Below are 22,013 nucleotides of genomic sequence, written 5' to 3'. Positions count from 1 at the left end.
TGAACGTGAGAATCAGGAGGCTGGTTTGGCTGATGTCTTGGGAATAGCCGTGGAGAGTTTGATTTTCCTGCTCATTTTTAGAAGCCTGATTGCAATCAACACACAACTCATCCCTCGTGGCTGCTTGTCCAACAGTTAATTTATAAAGAGCTCAGACATGCTTATGAAATAGGGAAGAGAGCAATAGTATTTGTCCTATAAGATAGTTGTGAGAATTGAGTTAATGCATTTGGAAATAAATTTAGGACTGCTTGGCATACTTCAAGTACTTCATAGAATATTGTTAATATTTTATTTGTTATTAGTGGGCAGGGTTGGGTTATTAGATTAAGGTCTATATACAACTTTTCCATTAAAAGAAACTTCCAAGTGTCATGTCTGTTACTTGAATAATTTTAAATTATTATAGACAATTGCTAGATCTCTTGAAAATTCAAATGCATAGGTATGAATTGTAGGCTTTCCTTATTTCATTCATCTTTGAAACTGCATTCTATTTACCTCAGGGTCTCTGCATGTCCAGAAATTCCAGTCCAGGTTCTCTGCTTCCTTTCCTGCCACCTGCGTAACTGCTTTGATCAAACTTGGTTTGGTTTGTAACCTAACAGAGAAGGGACCTGGTTTTCTCTCTTTATTAATCCTCATCTAGAGATGACTTCTTTCTGACAATTCATATCTTCTCTTTTTCATGGAGAACTAGTTTCTCATTTATATGACTTTGTTTTCACTCAGTATTGATTTATCTACTTATTTGCTTTTTTTTTTTTTTTGAGACAAAACCTTGCTCTGTAGTCAGGTCTTCCTGAAACTCATTGTAGTCCAAGTTGGGCTGGGAATGTGTGATCCTCCTGCATTAGCCTCCCAAGTGTTGGGATTATAGGTATGAACTATCATGCCCAGCTTCTTTTCCTTTTTGTCTGTGTTTTTATAGTGGGAAAAGAATAAGCGGCTACCACTTATATACCACCAGCAATGAATACTTTAGAGAGCTCTACCCTGTAGTCAGATATTCTCCCCAACTTAATGGTGAAGAAGTGGAGTTCTGAGAGCCTTTGTGACACAGTAGGGTCACAGAATTAGCAAATATACATAAGAGACAAGGCCTGGCCACACATGACTTTGGTGTGTACGTGGAACTCACGTGGTAGCCTTTACTTTCTAACCAGAAGACAATTGCTTCTTTATTGCTTTTCTTATTTCCCAAAGTTGTAACTATAGATTATATAAGCCACACAGAATAGCAAAATATCCATACTTTGCTTCCAGAAACTTTAGGAATATATGTATGCACACACACACACACACACACACACACACACACACACACACATTTACTGGAAGCCTCTATTTTTTACCGGAAGCCATATTTTTTTTCCTCCAGACTGTTCCTCCAGAGTCTTATCCCCACAAAACCAGATGGCAGTAGAGAGGAGCTGTGCACCTGTCAGTTGCTTCAAGTAAGGAAGAGTCTGGAGTGATTGGCGGTCTCCTTGCTGCTCACAGCAGAGCTGCGAGAGGAAGGACCCCTGCAGGTTTATGTCTATTTGTGAAAACTGATCGGAATTAAAACCACAGTGTGAAAGGCACAGCACTGGCCCTCGTCCTTACTGGAAGACAATCCTTGTTACCTAAAACCTAGGGGTTTGGAAAAAATCTTTCTCCTGTCCCTTTCTCAGCCATATCCAGAAATGCCAAGGGCCAAGCCTGTCCCCAGTGGCATGCTGCGTGGGAATTTGCTTTGGTTCTCTGTGGCCATTTTTGTTTGCCAAGCTCTTTTCTTGAGCCTGCTCTGCCTTCTCCTGCCTCGCGGTGGCTTGGCTTTGCTCCTCACAAGCGAGCTGGTTCCTGAGAATTGGAAACCCCAAACCCACTGCACAGTTCTTTTTTGTTGTTGTTGTTAATAGATAAAACCCAGAGGATTGGCCTGCTGACCTGCCCTTCTCCATACCAATCTTCTCAGGTTCCTGAGGCTCTTTTGCCCATGCAAGCCACATATCCCTCCCCCAAACTGCTTATCCACCCTCCACTTCCCTTCTCCTCTGTGGCAGCCCATGCCACAAACTCCAGTGTTGTGGTGGAGGCTCCCATCTTCTTGCTTGAAGCTGGCTCTTGGGTCAGGATGAGACTGAAGCGGATTATGTGTGGGGAAGGAATGTGTGTGTCTTTCCAAGTCAAATTAGACTGCATAGGGAATTGTACCTCTCTCTGCTTTAAATAGAGAGTGATGTCACATGTGGTCAGCGCTCTAGCTGCTTCCTCCCTACTGCCTAGCCAAAATGATGCTTTCTTAATGTCATTGCCACTCTGTTTCAGGAGCTCTGTCCAGGGAACTGACAAGTGAACCATGGCTCTACTGTCATCCTAGTGCCAAAAAGATCTATAGGTGTGACCCTCACACAAATCATTGTGAGTTTCACCCTAGCAGTTACAAATCATGGCTAAGCCTGTGTCCGTAGCAGAGCTGTGGGACACAACATGGCTTTCTCGCTTCCCTCAGTGTGAAAGAAAATATATTCTTTGGTACCTGAATTCATTTCCCTTCCTTGGAAGAAGAAATCTGGGATTAAGTATTCTGAGATGATAGAGACAGAACTTGATAAAATCACATTCATAATTCCTTATTCTTTGGATTTTATTTGGCTAGTGCTAAAGATTTTAGTGTTCAGCTCCCCTAAAAGAAAAGAAAGCCTGATTGTATAATATCACAACCGAGGACAGTTGGCTACATGGTTCGTATGGTAAACAGAATAGAAGTAAGACGATTTGACCAACTGTTTCTAAACTTCCTTCAATGAATATTTTCCATGGAGGATACAGTCGTGCCTTTTGGATAACTTTATTGGCCTAAACAAATAGAAGGATGTGAATGAGCCCATTTTTTAGTTAAAAAGCTTTCCTTAGATTCTGTATCTACATCTACTCCCTGAATCTGGTCATCAGACCTGCTTAAGGAACTAGAAGAAAATTCATTGTCTGCCTAATCCCAAGACAGGCACCCCCTCAGTTATACAGCAACACCTAATCTGTGGTTGCCCTGCATCACAGTTTGCAGGCTGTGTGTTCTCTGGGGCTTGATTATGAACAGCATGAGGGCAGGGGTCTGCATCTCCCTTGTTTCTGTGTCACTGGTAGCACTTGATTGTGTTTTTCTGTCCTATACCACACCAGGTTTTGGGGAAATGATTGTTGAATTGAATTAAACAAGCCTAAAGTAAAATGTTGAAATAATGAAGGAGCAGCAAATTATATTTAAGCTTCAGTGAGTACCTTCCAATAAAATCGGGTAAGCCAATTGATTCTATTATGCAGTTGAAGTGGCTTTGCCGTTCTCAAAGTGGTGAGATCTTCATGGAACATTTATTCTTGAAGTCATCACTGTTTTGGAAAAAAATAATAATCAAGCCAATTTGTGTTAATAAAGTAATAAATCTATGTATTAGCCAGGGTTCTCCAGAAAGAGAAACAGTAGAATATTACACATATAGAGAAATTTGGGGATTTTTTTAGGTGGACTCACACGATCAGAGAGGCTGGAAAGTTCCCAGCTGGAGAGCTGGGAAGGAAAGTAATGTGGCTCTCGCCAAGAAGTAGGGAGTCTCAGACCAAGAGAGATACAAATAATGTGGTCCCCAATCTGAGGCCAAAGACCCAAGTTTTCTCCCTGTCAGGGGCCACTGGTGTGAATCTGAGTCTAAAAGCCAAAATACATGAGCTCTGATGTCTAAGAGCAGCAGCAAAAAGTACATCTGCTTGGGAAGGAAGAGAGAGAGAAGGAAGAAGTATTTTCTCCTTCTTGCTTTTATATTCCATCCAAGTCCTTGGCCTGTTGGATGATGGGGTCCATAGTTAGGACAAGTTTTTTTTTTTTTTCCACTAGCTTCATTAAGCCACACCAATCTTTTCAGGACACAGCCTTAGAGACATATTCAGAAATATGCATTACTAGTTTTCTAGGCATCTCTGAATCTAGTCAAGTTGACATCCCAAATTAAACATCACATTCCTTATCACAGATATATCACAGATATGACATTGACTGCCACATTGCTCTTTTTTCAGTAATGGGATTGGAACAGTGCCTTATACTCACCAGGCAGGCACCGTAACACTTGAGATACACCTTTCAGCCTTGTCATAACTTCTTATAAATCATGCTTTAGGTTTTCATCCAACATATATTTATCCAGCATCCACAAGGAGCTAGAACTCTTTAAAGGTAGGAGATTAAAGATAGCGTCTATAGTATGTAAGAAATGATCTTTGAATAAATCTCTTCATCTGATCTGGGTACTGATGGCTCATGCCTGTAATCCTAGCTACTCAGGAGGCTGAGATCTGAGGATCACAGTTCAAAGCCAGCCCGGGAAGGAAAGGCTGTGAAACTCTTATCTCCAATAAACCACTCAGAAAACTGAAAGTGGCGCTGTGGCTCAAGTGGTAGAGCGCTCGCCTTGAGCTGAAAAGCTGAAGGACAGTGCCCAGGCCCAATAGTTCAAGCCCTGTGTCTGACCAAAAAAAACAACAACAACAAAAAAAAAACTTCTTCATCTGTCCACTGGGTCTATAATATACTTACCTCAATAGGTTATGAGGATTAAGATGCATGTGAAGTCTTTTCTATGCCTGGCAGTTCAGAAGCACCTGATACATGTTAAGTATTTTTTATCCTCACTCTTGCTATGATTCTAATTCTCAAAGGCCTACCAGACTAATATAAAGGCAGTGTGACAAATGCCATTTATACCTTAAGACCTTCTGGCCTTGCTGTTTCTTCTGTCTGGAACATGCGTCCCTTAGATGCGCTTGTGGCTCACACTTAATTTTTCAAATAGCATTTATTTTAGGGATGTGCTCTGTTTATTATATATCTCTGTCAATCAAATGAAAGTTTTGCCAGGGCTCTAGTTTGTCTTTGGTTAGCTATTAGTGCTTAAACTCTGTGTGTCCCATATTAGGAGCTCAATTGGTTCAACGAGTAACTGAAGGATGATTCTAGAAGCCTAGAGGAGGGCATGTCAGTCTTTTTTTTCCCTGGTCAGTCATGGGGCTTAAACTCGGGGCCTAGGCACTGTCCCTCAGCTCTTCAGCTCAAGGTGAGTGCTCTACCACTTGAGCCACAGCACCACTTCCAGTTTTCTGGTGGTTACATGGAGATAAGAGTCTCACAGACTGGCTTCCCAAGCTCACTTTGAACCGTGATCCTCAGATCTCAGCCTCCATAGTAGCTAGGATTACAGGCGTGAGCCACAGGTGCCGGGCTGGGCATGTCAGTCTTAAAAGAGGGGAGATTTGTTTTTTGGGTGCCAAATATTGCTTGCTTGAAAGATGCAAGTGTAGAGTGTGAAACTGATAACTCTTAACTCTAGCTCATAAGGGACAAACATGGAGAAAAGCAGAGTGCTAGGCAAAAGCCAGCTTTCAATTTAAGTAAGAAAGCAGGTGGGGACAATCAACAAGGATTTCTCATCACATGAGGGTGAGTTCCAGAGAGTTAAAAGGGAACTGTGAAAAGGAGATTTTAGTTGGGTAGGATGCAGGGGAGGAGTAGTTATAAAAAATGTAGGGTTGCAAACAATAAAAACAGTTCTTAGACTGGGCAAGGGCTCATACCTATAATCCTAGCTAGTTAGGAGGCTGAGATCTGAGGATCTCAATTCAAAGCCAGCCAAGGCAGAAATGTTTATAAGACTCTAATCTCCAATTAACCACCAAAACAGGCAGAAGGGGAGCTGTGGCTCAAGTGATGGAGAGCTACCCTCGAGGAAAAAAGCTCAGGGATAGTGGCCAAGCCCTGAGTTTGAGCACCAGGATGCACAAAAACAAAGACAAAACATTATTTTTTGACAAAACGTTTTTTAAAAGATATTTTTCTTTCTAGTTTGCTATGGCTGTCATTGTGTCCCATATAGATCTAAGAACTTGATAGACTATTTCTTTTCAGTAATATATTGTTATCAGTTTGTGTCCTTTGTGTCTAACGGAAAGAAATTAAGGGAAAAACCCAGAATCAAACAGACCATTGGTGAATGAGGGTAGGTGAGAGGGCATGATAAAGCCAAATTTAAGTGAGTGATTTATTCAGGCTGGATAACTAGGTAACACTTGCTAGCTTTTTCAGATAACCACGAAGTGTTCATCTTAATCTGAATTACAATCAGCATCACTACAGCTGAGGTTACTAAGCTTTCTAAGGCCTTCCCTCTTGTATTAGTTGTTGGCCTTCCAAGATGAAGCTGAATATCACTGATTCTTCTTGCTGTCACTTCATTCATATGGACTCAACATCAAATGTTTGGCTCTCTATGGTTTGCAGGTTATGACAAAGAGCCCTGTGGAAATATTTGAAATGTGAGATGGGGTCTCTAATGTAAAAAGTCTGTGGGGAAATATAATTCTCTCTCTCTCTCTTTCTCTCTCTCTCTCTCTCTCCTCCCTCTGTCAAGTTTTTTTAAAAATTTAATTTAATTTTATTTGTGAACATACTGTACAGAGGGGTTACAATTACATGGGCAGGATAATGCGTACATTTCTTACCAAGCATTGCAGCCTCCTCCTTTGTTTACCCTTCACATCCCTTCCCAGCCTCCCCACTCCCCCCCAATCCCAATCCTTCTCCTTCCCCCCCCTTCCCCTCCCCCCGCCCGCACTGACATTGTAAAGCTCGTTTTGGACATGACAACTTGTACTTCTCATTGTTCAACAGGTCCACCTGTATCCCTAAACAACTGGTTTTTCCCCATCTCCTCCACAAGTCATACTGTCTCTGTCAAGATTTTAGAGCACTAAATTTAAAAAAAAAAAGTTTGGAAAATTCTGTTTTATTTATTGCATCAACTGCACTTCAGGAAAGTAAGGGAGGAAAAAACCCCCAAGTTAATAGCTTGAAGTGCTTTTAAACAGCCAGAATTCTAGCTGTTAATGAAATAAAAGAGACCTTACACAATCATTGCGTAATAGAGAATCAGTGTTCAGAGATAAGTCACAGGGTGAAGAAGTTCTTGTTTCCCATCATCGCAGATCATGAGAATGAGAAAGAGAAAGACTACTGTAATATTAAATTAAAACTCCTTGGTTCAGTTTAAAAAATGTACACAAACTTTTCTGAGAAGTCACTGTGTTCTAAACATTGTGTGGATATCTTAGTTTCCTAGATCTGCCAAACAAATGACCACAAAGCCAAACAATACAACAGAAGTGTTTGGGATACTAAAAGTATGAAGTCAAGGTTTTCAGCAGCATGGTGGGCAAACATATTTGCCTGCCTTTTCCATAACTTCTGCTGTGATTGGCCTATTTGACATTCCTTTATTGCTCTAGCTCGGTACCTTCATCTAAGATATGCTTTTCTCCTTGTGTCTGTCTCTTTTCTTATAAGGACATCAGTCATGGCTTATGGAAGGTCCACCCTACTCCACTATGGTTTGAACTAACTATATCCCTGGCAACCCCATCTCCAAGTGAAATCACATTCTGAGTTTTTAGGAAGGACATGGATTTTGAGGGGGTGACACTATCCAACCTTCTAAAATGACAAGTGATTTTTGCCTTTGGCATGATGTGGTACCTAATGCAGTTTGGAGAAAAGGTTGTGACTACAACTGTAGTCATGGGAGACTTCAGGGTGAAGTTGGTGACACGCCTGAAGGATGCCAGCTGGTTGTAACAGGACATCCAGGCATTCTGGGTGGAGGGATCAGTCTGAGCACTTGTGCACTATGGTGCACTTGTGCAGCCTACCATGGAGGGATCCTCAGTGTACCTAGAGTAAATGACCTGGCCTATAAGCAGTAGGTACATGTATGATGGCCATTGGGAAGTGATATAGGAGGGAAGGGTAGTGTACTTGCCTAGTTTGATCCCTAGCAACACACACACACACACACACACACACACACACACACACGAATGGAGCCCCACAATTTCCTTCCATAAATACTTATGAAAGAATGGGATCTCTGAAAAGGAGTGTGGCTGGGAATGGTCAAGGGCAAAGGTCAAGAAGAGGCAGGATGATTAGCCTTTCAAGGGGATTTCAATGACAGAAACGTTGCTCTGATTGAATATGAGTGAGAAAAACAGTTTTGTACTGGGTACTAAGTTCTGCTCCAGAGTAGAATTGCTTTGGAAGATGATCTCAGGAACCTCCTTCAGAGGAGGTGGAGTGTAGGTGGCTGCTTACATGGTGTTTGATTTCTGAGTCAGTGAAAAGTCTCCTTTGTCTCCCAAAATATCTACTTCATCGAGGCTGCCTGTGCTTTCTTCCTACTATTAGAAATTGGTTTCTTCAGGTTTCCCTTCTGTCAGAATGCAAATGCCCCTGGAGACAGGATATCCATTTTCCCTCACCAGTGTGTTACACCTTAATACTAGGAGTTTCTCAGTCCTTTCTGCAAAGCAGGCTTTTGACAAAAACACTTGGAGGGAAATAGAGACAAAAAAATTGATGCACTTGGCAGTGGTGAACTTTGTCTAAGTTCATAGATAAGAAATGATTATTACTGTTATAAGTTTTATGGCTATGAAACTTTGATTATTTGGATTGATTTGATCATGCTTGGGATCAGACTCAGGGCCATACAAATACTAGGCAAAAGGCTCTACTACTGAGCTACATCTAGTTATTTGTTTCTAAAAACATCATCAAGCTGGGCACCGGTGGTTTATGCCTATAATCTTAGCTGCTTAGGAGGCTGAGATCTGAAAATCTCAGTTGGAAGTTAGCCTGGGCAGGAAAATCTTTGTATTCTTATCTCGAAAAGATTCTTTTTTTTTTTTTTTGTTAGTAGTGGGGCCTGAACTCTGGGCCTGGGCGTTGTCCCTGAGCTCTTCAGCTCAAGGCTAATGCTCCACTTCTAACCTTTTCTGCTTATGTGGTACTGAGGAATCACACCCAGGACCTCATGCCTGCGAGGCAAACAGTCTACCACTGAGCCACCTTCCCAGCCCTTCCATGAGATTCTTGTCTTCAGTTAACCAGCAAAAAAGCTGGCAGTAGAGCTGTGGCTCAAGTGGTAGAATACGAGCCTGAGATAATGCCCAGGCCTTGAGTTCAAGCTCTGGGACTGGCACAAATAACAACAAAAACCCCAACAAAAACGGTCAGCTCAGCAAAGCCTGAGATGTGGTCTGCACTGACAGAATTGTGCTGCCTGAGCTCTATGTGTTCACATAACAGAAGGGCTCCGTATTTGGCAGAGAAGGTGACTGTTAAGTTTCAGTGCTAATTTCAGACTTTTTCCTTATTCACATCACGGTATAATTTAAGTTGATTTGAGAGGAAGGTTCTATAGGGTCCTTCTGGGACACAGCCTACTTCAAAGTTGTAGGTCCACCATCTTACATAGTAGTCTCAAGTCGCAGGAGCCTTATCTGGAAATCATGCTTTGACTGGAAGGGATGCCACGTTCCATTGTTAGGAACTAGCCCCAGGCCCCACCTAGATGGAGGAAGGAAGATGGTAAATGTAGTTTAGCTCGTGGAAATGTGCTCATGGTGAGTCTATTGCAAAGATGCATCAGAAAACATTTATTCCCATTCCCTCTGACTGTGATAACGTTTGACCCTGCCTGGATGGCAGGAGGTGTTATTAAGAAGACAGTGGTGACATAGAAACTGTATTGTATTGAGAACAGAGGACAGAATCCTTCTGAGGTGGTTTTTGTGTTTGTTTGTTTTGCTTGTAAACAGTGGACAGCATCTTGCTTCAAAGAAATGTCTCTGTTTTATATGTTTTCTTGTTTATTTGCTCTTAATGGAAGTAGGAAAGAAATAAAGCAGTTCCTCTCGAATTGATCTGGGAACCTCCCATCTTGGGTGGCTGGGGGTTTTACATGCTATGGCTTCTGTAATTTATTTCAAATCTGCTTGGAGATGAGAGGCTGTTGAGTAGAGAACTCTGAGAGATCATTTAGTCTACCTTCTTCATCGTCTAGACAAGGGGAGCCAGAAGTAACAGAAGCATCCACATGTGGGCCTCAGCTCAATTTCTTGGATTTCTATTCTGGAGTTATTTCTAACACCTTAATTTAATAGAAAACTATTAAGTGGAGAATAGATCCGACCTGGTTTGATTGATGAGTGCCAGCTGGAAAGGGAAGAGACATGACCAGGTGAAGCCATGAAGCTCCTTCTAGCACTTGCTTTCCTCAGTTGATGTGTTTAAGTAAATGATGTCTGATTCACATGCTGTAGCCTGACCTAAGTGGTATAGTTTTGCAAGTATTTGTAATTTCCCTGAGAGAACACAATCTCAGTTTTTCTCAGCTAGCTCTTTAGTTCATTATAAATTTTACATCTGTTTGTTTTTAAACATCTTCTTTCTAATTATAACAGTGACAATCATAATTATAGGAATTAAGTAAATACATACATGTGTAACAATATATACACAAATATAACAAAAATTGTCTGTAATTCCATAACTTGACAATGTAGCCATAGGCATTGTGAATGCTTTTGTGTTTCTTGCCCATTCACTAACAGTTTGTATGTGTATGCACAAAGGAATGCCATTATATAATACTGTACAATATGAAAGAAATATGAATGCAACTTTAAAATATTTCATGTTCAATAATATGAAATATTTTCAACCCTTAAAATAAGTAATGATATGGAAAGATGATCATATGTATTTGTTTTCTCATGCACAATGTAATTCTAACTAGTTTTTTTATGTCTGCTTATTCGTTTCTAAGACGGAAAATGCTAATAGCTATCTGTATTCCATGCATCTTGGAGTAGAATTCCAATTTTAATTTTTAAGGGTTGCATATTATTGCCTCTAGCGGGTATACACTATGCTTAAACACAGCTGCACTGGTGGGGGAGGGGAAGGAGTCCTAACTTTTGTTCTACGGCTCTGATGTTTTGTTCCTCTTCTCCCAGGGCATCAGCAGCTTGTTCAGCTCTCTGAAAGTTGTCCGGCTGCTCCGTCTTGGGAGAGTGGCTCGTAAGCTGGACCATTACATTGAATATGGAGCTGCTGTGCTGGTCCTGCTGGTGTGTGTGTTTGGGCTGGCTGCTCACTGGATGGCCTGCATCTGGTACAGCATTGGGGACTATGAGATCTTTGATGAGGACACCAAGACGATCCGCAACAACAGTTGGCTCTACCAATTGGCAATGGACATTGGCACTCCTTACCAGTTTAATGGGTCTGGTTCAGGGAAATGGGAAGGTGGCCCCAGTAAGAACTCTGTCTACATCTCCTCTTTGTATTTCACCATGACCAGCCTCACCAGTGTGGGCTTTGGGAACATCGCCCCATCCACAGACATCGAGAAGATCTTTGCAGTGGCCATCATGATGATTGGTTGTAAGTATGGCTGTGCTGGGGTGGTGGAGCATGCCTTTTGGTTACATCAAAGCTTCAAATAGGGTAAAATGTGCTGTGTCAGCAAGGACCCAAGGTATAAGGACTTATAACAACAAATGTATTTTGTTCCTCAAGACTAGTTTTCCCATTTTCCCGATAACTCAATGTTGAAAAACACATGTAGGAAGCAAAAGAGTATAGGCTGTCTGTAATTCTGTCTCTTAGAGACAGATGTTACTTTTTGGTGATTTAACATCTATTTTGTATGTCTCTCTGATTGTGATAAATTTAAAAGAAGATTGTGTTATCCATGCAATTTAGTAAAGTATACCTAGAATAGTGAATTGCAGGTCTGTTCCATGTCAGTTTTTTTTCTTTTTTATTGTTATTATAAAGGCAATGTACAGAGGGGTTACAGTTACTTAAGTCAGGTAATTTGCTTATTTTTAATCAAAGGTATAACTTGTGATACTTTGGTTTACACAGTGTACCAATTTCTACAGTGAAACAAATGAGTCTGTTTAGCCTCTCACTTTGTTGTCCCTTTTCTTATCTTGGCTATGTACTTGAAATGTTCTCTAGGCAAGTTCCTAATACCATTCCAGTACTATTGACTTAGGTTTGGCTCCATGTTAATTGAAACCCAGCTCTCTAGATCTTCATGGTCCTACCTGCTAGGGGAAGAGAATTCATGACAAAAATATGCAAGGAATCTCATCAATTAACTTTCATATTAATTCTATTGAAACGATCATCTTCTTGATATGCTAGGTTAAATGAAATATTCTATTACAATCAATTGTTTTTCCTATTAAATGTGGCTTCTAGGATTACATGGTTGTAATCCTAGCTATGCAGGAGGCTAAGATCTGAGGATTGCTGTTCAAAGCCAGCCCAGGGAAGGAAAGTCCATGAGACTTTTACCTGCAATTACTCACAGAAAAAGCTAGAAGTGGCGCTGTGGCTCAAGAGGTAGGGTGCTATCTTTGAGCAAAATTGAGCTCAGGGACTTTATCTAGGCCCAGAATTTGAGCTCAAGGATCAGGGGAGGGGAAAAAATGTGGCATCTAGGAAAAATGGAATCATATTTCCCTTGGACCATTCTAGTCTAGATCATCACTTTTGATGTCTGCTTGATAGTGAGAAAATTTCCAACACACAAGCACGCATTGGGAAGAAAGGCTCTTGTTTGATTGAGAAGGACTGGATGAATGGAGTCACTTGGCTGGGTTGGAAAATAACCCTCATTCTCAAGGCAGGTGTTTAAATCTGAGTCATTTTCCCTACTGACCACTGTGTTAGCAGTTACTATTGTGGAGTCTGGAAACCATCTCTGGCCACACACAACAACGAGTCCCTTTCATTAAAAGAGGCCTTAAGTTGGAGGGGACCTAACCAGGCTAGAGAAAGTCAATAAGCTTGAGTGGATTGAACTTATTGTGAAACTGCCAAGTGTGATTTGTCAGTACTTTGAGAGACAGATTGGGCCAGGGAGATGTTCCGGAGATGCTTTGGTCTGTCCAGTGGTCTGGTTACACGGGAGGATACTCAGAATTCCAGTTACTACAGGCTTAAATGGATTTTGCTTGAGGTGCTTCTTCATGGCAGAGTTTATGAATTAATTATCCTATCAACCCGGTGAAACTTGAAGCTTCAGCTGGACTTACTTTGTCCAGCTGCCCAGAAATCCACATCCCTCTTGGAGTGGATTTTGTTACCTCAGGTGGTTGCATTTGCTGCGTACTTCTTCCTTTCTTACAATGACTTTATCATGTCTGATGCAGTCTTTTGGTAAAAAGCCTTCTCTGCCGGCAGTTTGCCTGAGTCTTTACAGAAAGTATGCAAAGGGGTTTTGTAGGAACTGTGTGCCTATGGGGGCTTTTAGGTTTGCTCCTTCTTTTAAACTGGGTTTTAATAGAGATGATTGCTGGCCGCGGGATGCAGCGTTAAGGATCTGTGGGTGGCTAATTGTTCCTGTTTAATTAGAACTTGAGGTGCTTTCTCACGTCAAACAAGAATTTAAGACCTTTGCTCTTCTAGAAGCGTTACAAGCCTTAACTGCACCTGTTTCTAGTCAGGGCTTGCAGCTTTTTGTTTGTGTTTTGTGGCCCTGGGTATGGAACTTCAGGTCTCACACATAAGCATGCACCACCCTCAGACTGTTGGCAGCATTTTTTCCAAGCCTGGGAATATTCAGTAGTCAACCAGATACACCAGGCATAGGACAAAATTTCCGAGGAGGTAGGGAGGGAGATGGGATGCTTTGTGAGTTGAACATCTCATTGTATCCATTAGAGAGCATTTACTAAGAGTGGTCAGTTAGAAAATGGGCCCCATTCCACCGGCTTCCCAAGGGCTTTCAGATGCTAGGTTTCTTTGTAACTTCTTACCGAGAAGAACAAGAAAACAGCGCTGGTGGCATATAATAATGATAAGCAATTTTTCCCCCTTTCTCCAAACCACTCTTCCATGGAGAGCACAATTTCCCGGGTATCCAGGGGAAACTGCAATTATTACCACTTTTCTTTTCCCTTCTTCTTAGAGTGAAGTGCTATTTCCATTTCTTTATGTTGAAAAAAGAAGTCTAATGCACAGTCTCCTCTGCATTGTGCAGTCATGTGTGATGTTTAGTCAAACAGATCTTCAACACTTGTTTCCTGCACACTTGTTACCTGGGAGACTTTGTGTTAAATGCATTGCACACGATTTCTGCCGCTTCCAGGGAATGTTTGTGTTAGAGAATATTATCTTTATTTTCTAAGGAATCAAAGGCTTGGAGAAGTTAACTCACTTTCTCAAGAATGTGGGACTGGGAAGCAGGAGAGAGAGAGGGTTCAGACTTGGGCCATGTTCCTTTGATGCAGATGTTAGGGTAGGATGATGTGGGCTTACAATGCAGATTTTCATGCTTATTCCTGACACATGGAAAATTCTCCTGGCAAACTTTAGCAGCCGGCAGTTTTTTGCCGTGGAAACTTTTTGTATGCTTGCTTGTTGTTGTTGTCATTTTAATTTAAGAAACAAGATTATGCTACAGACCCAGGGACTGAGTGCTTAGCAAACTAGCTATTTTTTCAGCAACCTGTCACTTACAGTTACAGCTGTTCTACTTGCCGTGTGACACACGTCTGACAAATTCTTGTGCTAACAAGAAAGTTACTGTGTTCTGTGTAATGAGTGGTAATTATCCTTGTAAACTCACATTCCCAACCACCTTTGTTCAGGACAACTCCTGATGTCTAATTAGATTTACAGAATCTCCTTTCTCTTGCTTTTTGCCAGTGTGTGCACATGTGCATACATTTACCTTCTCCTGTAGAGCTCCTGGGGTCTGATTGACACCCAAATTGAGATCACTAGCATGGGACTATTTACCACAGTCTGCATTTACCCCAAGGGCTCTGGGTTGCCACCTGTTCAGTTCACCTTGGCAAGTCCTGAGGGGGGAAACAGATTCAGATCTTGGAGGCTTCTGAAGTATCAATTATATTGTATTTTCCTCCTCATATGCATCTTCCCATACCATGATTATAGTGATAATAGTATGATATTATCAGGGTATGACCATACAAAAGTATGAGAATAGTATTTTTGTGGCTATTCTGTTGAACCGAGTTAGCCATAATACAGATGATCCAAACTTTCTCTTGGCTTATCTCTCATATGATGCTAGCAAGCAGGAAAACAAAATATTTGTAAGTTGGTTTGCCTTTCTCAGTTAAGATTTTAGAATTGCATTAGGAAGAAGTGAAACATTGTGAATGGAAAGTGTCTCCAATGGCCTGGTTTTATATTTATATTGCAGTCTTGGGTCTTGGTTTGGCCAGGGGCAAGCTGACCCCTCCTCTGTCTCCTTGCTCTCCTTGTGATGAGTGTTTACTGGTCCCCTATAACCAGTCTGGGGGTGGTAGTGTACAGACTTGCCTATGAGTTGGTGATGCTGAGGAAAATAGAAGCCACACTATACCCTCCAGTGAACATCTGGCAGAGGACACACTCCAGTTAACAAGCAGTGGCTGAGTGCCTTCCCTGGACAGGTAGCTAGACTCTGAGGCTTCAGAGAATGCCATCAGAGGTGGTGAATCCAAGGAATCAACAGTATGGTGGACGCTGGTGGGAGGATGGAGACTGGTGTTGCTGGCCCTGTCCACTAGCTAGTGACAAGGACCCCCCACCAACCTCTAAGGGATCCCCTAAAGGAGGAAGAATTGACTACATCTCAGTATCAAGTTAGGGACATGGCCCTGTCTTGGGCATCTCTCCAGGAGGATTTGATGGTAAAGAGACACTTGCCATTTTCTAAATATGGGCTTGTACTTTTCTGCTTCTCTCCTCATAATGTCATTGCTGTCACGCTGTCATTTTGAGCAAGCTGCCTTCATTCCTCTTTTCTTATAACATCAGGGGGTCCAGACATCCACCTCCTCCTCCAGACACTCCACCCCCAGGCCTCACGAGCAGACTCTTGCCTCATTAATGCACTATCCTTGTCTCTTGGAATTCACTTCTTTCTCCTCAGACTGTTCTACCTTTGCTCCTTAAAACTGTGACCACTCAAGTGCCCAGGGCCTGGCCTGAGTATCTGTTGAATCCTGAAGAGCCTCTCCTCATTCTCTTGTGGGGCCAGATACTTTCCTGATCCGTGCTTCAGTCAGTCAAACTCCTCTCAGGCCTGGATGTTCCCAGATAACCACAGAGCCCACCCCTCATGGCTTGAAAATATCACCTTCATTTTGGGGGAGTAGGACCCTATTAACATGCATACCTTGACTCTGGACCCCACTACCTCACCCATTTGCAGCCTAGCAATGTGTTCTGTGATCTCCTTTCAGCTTAGATTGGTACTTGTATTCAAAGATGAGCTTTTCCCTACCTCTGTTGTGTCTTTATTTAAGCCTTTTCATTTCTCTGCATGTTACCTTTGTTAAACATCCATTTGTGTGTGTGTGTGTGTGTGTGTGTGTGTGTGTCCCAGTGCACAGTGGGTTTTCTGAAAGGGTGTGGGTCACCTGCGTGTGGCCCTTGCTGCAAGAAAACATCAAATGTGGTCTTTTGCCATCAGGTGGCAAGCATAGCCCCCTGTCCAGAATCATCTGAGATTTTTGTTTTAAAAATATAAAGTTCCCAGCTCCTCCCCAGATAGAATGAATTGGAAACTCTAGCACTGGAAACCCAGAAGCCCAGATTTCACAAGTTTCCCATGCAATTGCTTATTGCATGCTAAGGTCTGAACATAGCTGATCTATATAGTGAGAAATGTTGTTTATCTGCATGATCTCCTCCATGGGAATGGAAGAAATATATATAAAATGGGAGTCACACCTCCCAGGAGGAAGGGGGAGGGCTAAAGATACTTTTAGAACACTTTAAACACATTAGACTTGTATTAAACATTCCTTTAAAGTTTTTAGCAAGGATTTATTTTAGTATAATAGGATAAAATAGGGAAACATAAAACTGTGTGTTGATTCTGGATAATTGAGAAGCCCTAAAATCTTGGAGGGTGTCTTCAGTGTTATGGAGAAAGCCTTTTGGGGTTCAACTCTGGGCCTGGATACTCTCCCCAAGCTTTTTTACTCAAGGCTAGTGCTCTACCACTTGAGCCACGGCTCCACTTCTGGCTTTTATATTTTGAGTAGCTAATTGGATCTAAGAATCTTATGGATTTTTCCTGCCTAGGCTGGCATCAAACCACGATCCTCAAATCTCAGCTTCCTCAGTAGCTAGGATTGCAGGTATGAGCCAGTAAAAAGCTTCTTTACTATAGAATATAGGTTATTCTGCTGGATGGAGACACAAAACATGTTGTTGAAGAGTTGAGGTTTCATCTCTCTCTACCCCAGACACCAGAGACCCAGGCTTCTCTGCTGTGTTCACACATGACTTCCATCTTAGGATCCCATATGGCTGTTCCAGCATTAGCCATATGTTCTTTCCCCAGAAAGTAGAAAGAGGGGAAAGGCTGTCCACACACTTTCCTTTTGAGAATAAAACTAGGAAGTTGTCTATATCTTTTTTTTTTAAAACAACCTGTTAGCTAGAATTAGATAACCCGGCCTCACCTAGCTGCAAGAGAAGCTGGGACATACAGAGTCTTTCTTCCGTGTGGACATATGCCAAGGTAGAAATGCAGTAATATAGAAAAGAGAACAGATATTAGGGGATGGCCAGCAGTGTCTGTCTCAGCTTTCCTCCTTTTTAAAATATGTTTTTTATTGTAAAAATACTGTACAGAGGGGTTACAGTTACATGAGTGAGGTAATGAGTACATTTCCTACCAAGCATGGTTACCCCCTCCTTTAGTTTTCCCCTACCATCCTTCCTCCTTCTTATTCATCTACCCTGTATAGATAGCAGCAGATGTTTTACTCCCCACCCACCTTTCGATATAACTTTTTGTGTGTGCTGGTACTGGGGCTTGAACTTGGCCTGGGTATTGTCCCTGAGATTTTTTTGTTCAAGGTTAATGCTTTACCATTTGAGTTACAGCTCACTTCCCGTTTTTTGTAGTTAATTGGAGATAGCTGTCTCATGGACTTTCTTTCCTCCCCTGACTAGACTAGATTTGATTCTCAGTCTTCAGATCTCAGCCTCTGGAGTAGCTAGGATTACCGGCATGAACTACTTGGAACCCAGCTGAGATGGACAGATCAATGCTTGGCCCTTCATATCTGAAATCTGAGGGACTTTGATGTAAGTTACAGATCTGCTCCAACCCTGGATTGTACTGTTTCGGCTTTGTAGGCTGGAGTGAAGAAGTTATCCTGACAATCTTCCTTCCTTGGTGGAAGTGAAAATGAAATCAGAGAATGATGTGTGACAGCTCTTTGAAAGTGTTGAGAATCTTACGCTCAGGGGTCGTGATTCTTCGTATTGTTAATAACAGCCATTACTTCTTGCTCTTCTCAGTTAATTGTTTCTTTCCTGTTCTTAGAAAAAAAAGCACAAAATAATAATTGCTGCTCCTTCGGAGCATGGGAATGCTATTTAATTTCACTTTTGGTTTATGTTTATTTTGGGAAGTGGGGCAGTATTCAGAACTCTCTGAGAGAAATAACCACTCATTTCTCATTTATTCTTAGAGTTCTTTTCTAGCCAGAGAATCAGCTTGCTTTTCTTGTCTTTTCTATCTGCCACTGTGCCTTTCAGTCGGGCATCCCCATCTTTAACATAATCTCGAACCCACCTCCCTTCCTCCTCTATTCCAGAAAAGCGAATCCTGGTGACTCCTACCCTGTTCCCAGCTCTATTTCGTGTGCTTTTTGGGCTGATCAGCCCTGTTTGGGATTTATTTATTTACACCTTAGATCTCTCTCTCTCTCTCTCTGGAATTCTTCCTACATCATAGTTAACTTTTTACTTGTTAGGACCGTAGATTCTCTCCCCCCTCCCCACCATTCCTCTTTTCCTTTGTGCTTGGACATGTGCAGCTGGATTGTGGGAAAGATTGTGGCCTTTGGAACCAGTCAGTTCTGGCTGTTAGAGCCATCTCTATCCTTGATGAATACATTGGCCTTTGTCAGTTATCTCCACTAAAAATGGAGATACTACATTAGGCACGAAAACCGAAGTGCTAGCACCTAGCACAGAGTTTTCAAATGGATTCAGCAACTGTAGCTCTCTCTCTACTATGGTATATGCTCTGTCCTATGTTCCATTGGCCGGACTCAATTAACAGTGATATTCCTCAGCCATTTCAGGTGTGATCTACTTAAAGAGGATTTGAACTTGAAAAACTAGGTGTTTTATGGTGTTTAATGTGCAAGTCATCAATTATAAGTATTGTGGATGTGAGTTTCCTAAATATAAATTTCTGCAAAACAATATAAAACAAAATGTAACCTGACTACATAAAGCAAGCTGGGGAAATTCACAGATGAGAAGTTATTTGCATGAAGTTGAGGAGTCCTTCTGGCCTTCACTGACCAGGTTAGACTGGCAGGATCTTCACTGGGAAAGCTATGGGCCCAAGAGCAATAAGAAAGCTCACCGTTACACCCCTGCCTCATGGAGAGAAGGGACTATAAACAATCATGCACTGAGCATAGAAGATGTCCCCAGTGTCCTGTTGGGAACTTTTTATTACCCCAAACCCCTGCAAATAGGCTTGATCTATAGCTATGGGAACAAATTCAGACACAAGATACCTTGTCCTGGAACAGAGCAACTGTGTTGGCAGAACTGGATTTTGATCCCAGTTTTCTCTGTGTTGTTGCTTCTTTCCTTTGCTGACTGTTTTGAGATGTAGTAGGGGAAAATGTTCTCTGTGATGTGTGTGTTAGGAGCAAACAGATTAAAGAGTCAGGGACAGAAGAGGGCCAGTGGAGAGATAGCAGACAGAGTTCTTGAGAGATATTTCTATGATTTTGAACTGTAATTATAATGAAAAAATAGTTTTGCACATGAAGTGTGAGAGGATATCATTCTCGTTTTTACATCTATGATCACACTGGACAGACAAATTTCCATCAAGCTTTAAAGTTAGGAAGTTCTGATCATGTGCGGTATTGATGAGAGGGGTATTATTGTTTTTGACCTCATAGGCACCCAATTTGCAAACTTCCTTCTCTTCTCTTTTTTAAAAATACTATTTCCGTTGAACTAGAGGTGTTGCTCTAATCCAATCATTTGTTAGTATTTCTAATGCCTCCTTCAAAACTCACAGCATTCTAGGATAGGGGCAGGGTCTGTATCCATTTTATGGTTAAGGAGACTGGCGTGTGACTTGCCAAAGGCCACACAGCTGGTGGGAAGTGGAGCCAGGCACATTCCGCTCAGCCAGTGCTGTTCTTGCTTTTGCTGGTTACAGTAACAGAAAGCTGGTCCTTGCAGCCATGGAGCACACGTTACACCATCCGTGAAAACATCTGGCCCTGATGTGGGATTTCTCCAAGTTTGAGGAGAAGGGGTGAAGGTGGATGAAGAGTGGCTAAGGCCAGCTTTTCCACTTTTGGCTCAGGAACATGATTAAGCACACTTCACACCTCTTTAGCTGCTTTATGCCAAGCATTTATTGTGGGTCTTAATTTAGGCTGACCCATGCAAGTAGTTAGAGAGATATCTCCCAGAGGAGAGAAGAATTTTCCTTTCCATCTTTAACATTGACAGGACTTGAGAACTCTGTTTATCTGATGTGCCAGAATCTGTGTAACACTGAAAACAGAGCAGAGCACCAGGGGATAGGAGGTCTGACCTCCTGTTGCTTTAGTGAAATGGAGCCAGATGAATGAATAAGTGAGATGCAGCTCCACAAAGGATGGTTGCTATGGGAATGTGTGTGGGGGGGCACTCAAAGAATAAAGGAAAGGTCAGATACTACTATACTGTACTTACTTGGGAAAAGCTATGGACCAGGCACTGAGGACCTTTCGAGGTTGTTTTCCCAACTCAGCTTCAAACTGCCTTCATTCAGGAACTACATATACCATACTTCACTTGGTCTGCAAAAGGCTCAGTAAATATGGCAGGAATGGCGGAAAGTAGGGAAAGTAAGCTATCATTCCTTCCTCAATATAAATGCAGACAGGGAAACTCATGTGAGGCTGAAAGGTGCTAGATGTTGACAGTATTTGTTTCTGTAAGATGATGTGAAAGAGAAATTTTATTTGGCCAATAAATAATAGGTAGGATTTCTATTACTTTTAGAGATGAATCAATAGTATTACTGCTGACAAATGCTTGAACACATAGTGCATGTATATACTTTACATGTGTACTTTATTCAACTCTTAACACTCCCATGTTACAGAGATTACTTCCCCAGGTTTCTGGGTGTAAGAAGAAACAGAGGTCAGTTATCTTCCCTAGGGCCAACCTTCTCGTGAGTGGGGGAGCCACAATGCAGAGTAGAGATTTCTGACCCCTGAGCTCACCAAGCCATTTGCCAGCAGGAGTAAGGATGGCCAGGAGGACAAGGCTGCAGAGAAGGCAACTGCTAGTCCTTTTCATCCAATCAGGAGAGAGAACCAGGTGCTGAGCAGAAAGAACTCAGTGCCTGCCCTGTCCCTCCTGGCTTCTCAGCCCAGCAGAGAGGGATTGTGGCACCCTGCAGTAAGGCCAATTTGCTGAGGTTTTGGATCAACCAGATAGGAATGTGTAGAAGAGGCACTGGGGTGCAGACTTGATTTTGACATGGAGAAACCCTTAATGAGTTTTGGAGGACATTGCTTGGTTTGTTAGACCAAAGGTGCCACAGCTCTTTCTATCAGTCAGCTTGTACCCATCAAAGGCCGAGCCTTTCTCTTCTCCCCTTTGAGGAGAGGACTAATGACAACCAGAGTGATCGAAGAGTGCCATTCCCACTGCCAATGAAGCCGGTCAAGCTGTGTAGACAGCAGAAGACAGGCTATGAGTAGTAACGTTTTCATTTCTGAAGCTATAGAGCATAGAGAGCTCATGCCATGCAAACAGATCAACATGGCTATGAATCCTGGCTCTGCTGTGTGATACACAGGTGAATGAAGACTTAATTTCTGAGCCTGTTCCCCCATTGGAAAGTAGGAATATTATGAATTAAATGGTGCCAATAAAGACAAAGGCTTTTATCTTTCTTTTTTCTTTTTGTTGGTTGTGGGGCTTGAACTCTGGGCTTGGGTGCTATCCCTCAGTTCTTCAGCTCAAGGTGAGCACTCTACTGCTTGAGCTACAGTGCCCCTTCTTGTTTTCTAGTGGTTCATTGGAGATAAGAGTCTCATGG

At 42.0% G+C, this 22,013-nt stretch overlaps 1 protein-coding gene across 2 annotated transcripts in view; it reads left to right on the top strand.

The window, feature by feature from the left end:
• The window catches only part of Kcnh1 (potassium channel, voltage gated eag related subfamily H, member 1), a 305,584-nt gene that overhangs the window by 119,237 nt on the left and 164,334 nt on the right, over positions 1-22,013 (top strand). For both annotated transcript variants that reach the window (XM_013015111.1, XM_013015110.1), the window contains exon 7: positions 10,888-11,317. In XM_013015111.1, the coding sequence (XP_012870565.1) occupies positions 10,888-11,317 (430 nt within the window). The remainder of the gene's footprint in view (positions 1-10,887; positions 11,318-22,013) is intronic.

The sequence above is a fragment of the Dipodomys ordii genome, unplaced genomic scaffold (genome assembly GCF_000151885.1).
Source record: "Dipodomys ordii isolate 6190 unplaced genomic scaffold, Dord_2.0 Scaffold26, whole genome shotgun sequence".
NCBI lineage: Eukaryota > Metazoa > Chordata > Mammalia > Rodentia > Heteromyidae > Dipodomys > Dipodomys ordii.
Note: the sequence above shows the minus strand (reverse complement) of the source record. Positions and strands in the feature narration are given on the sequence as shown.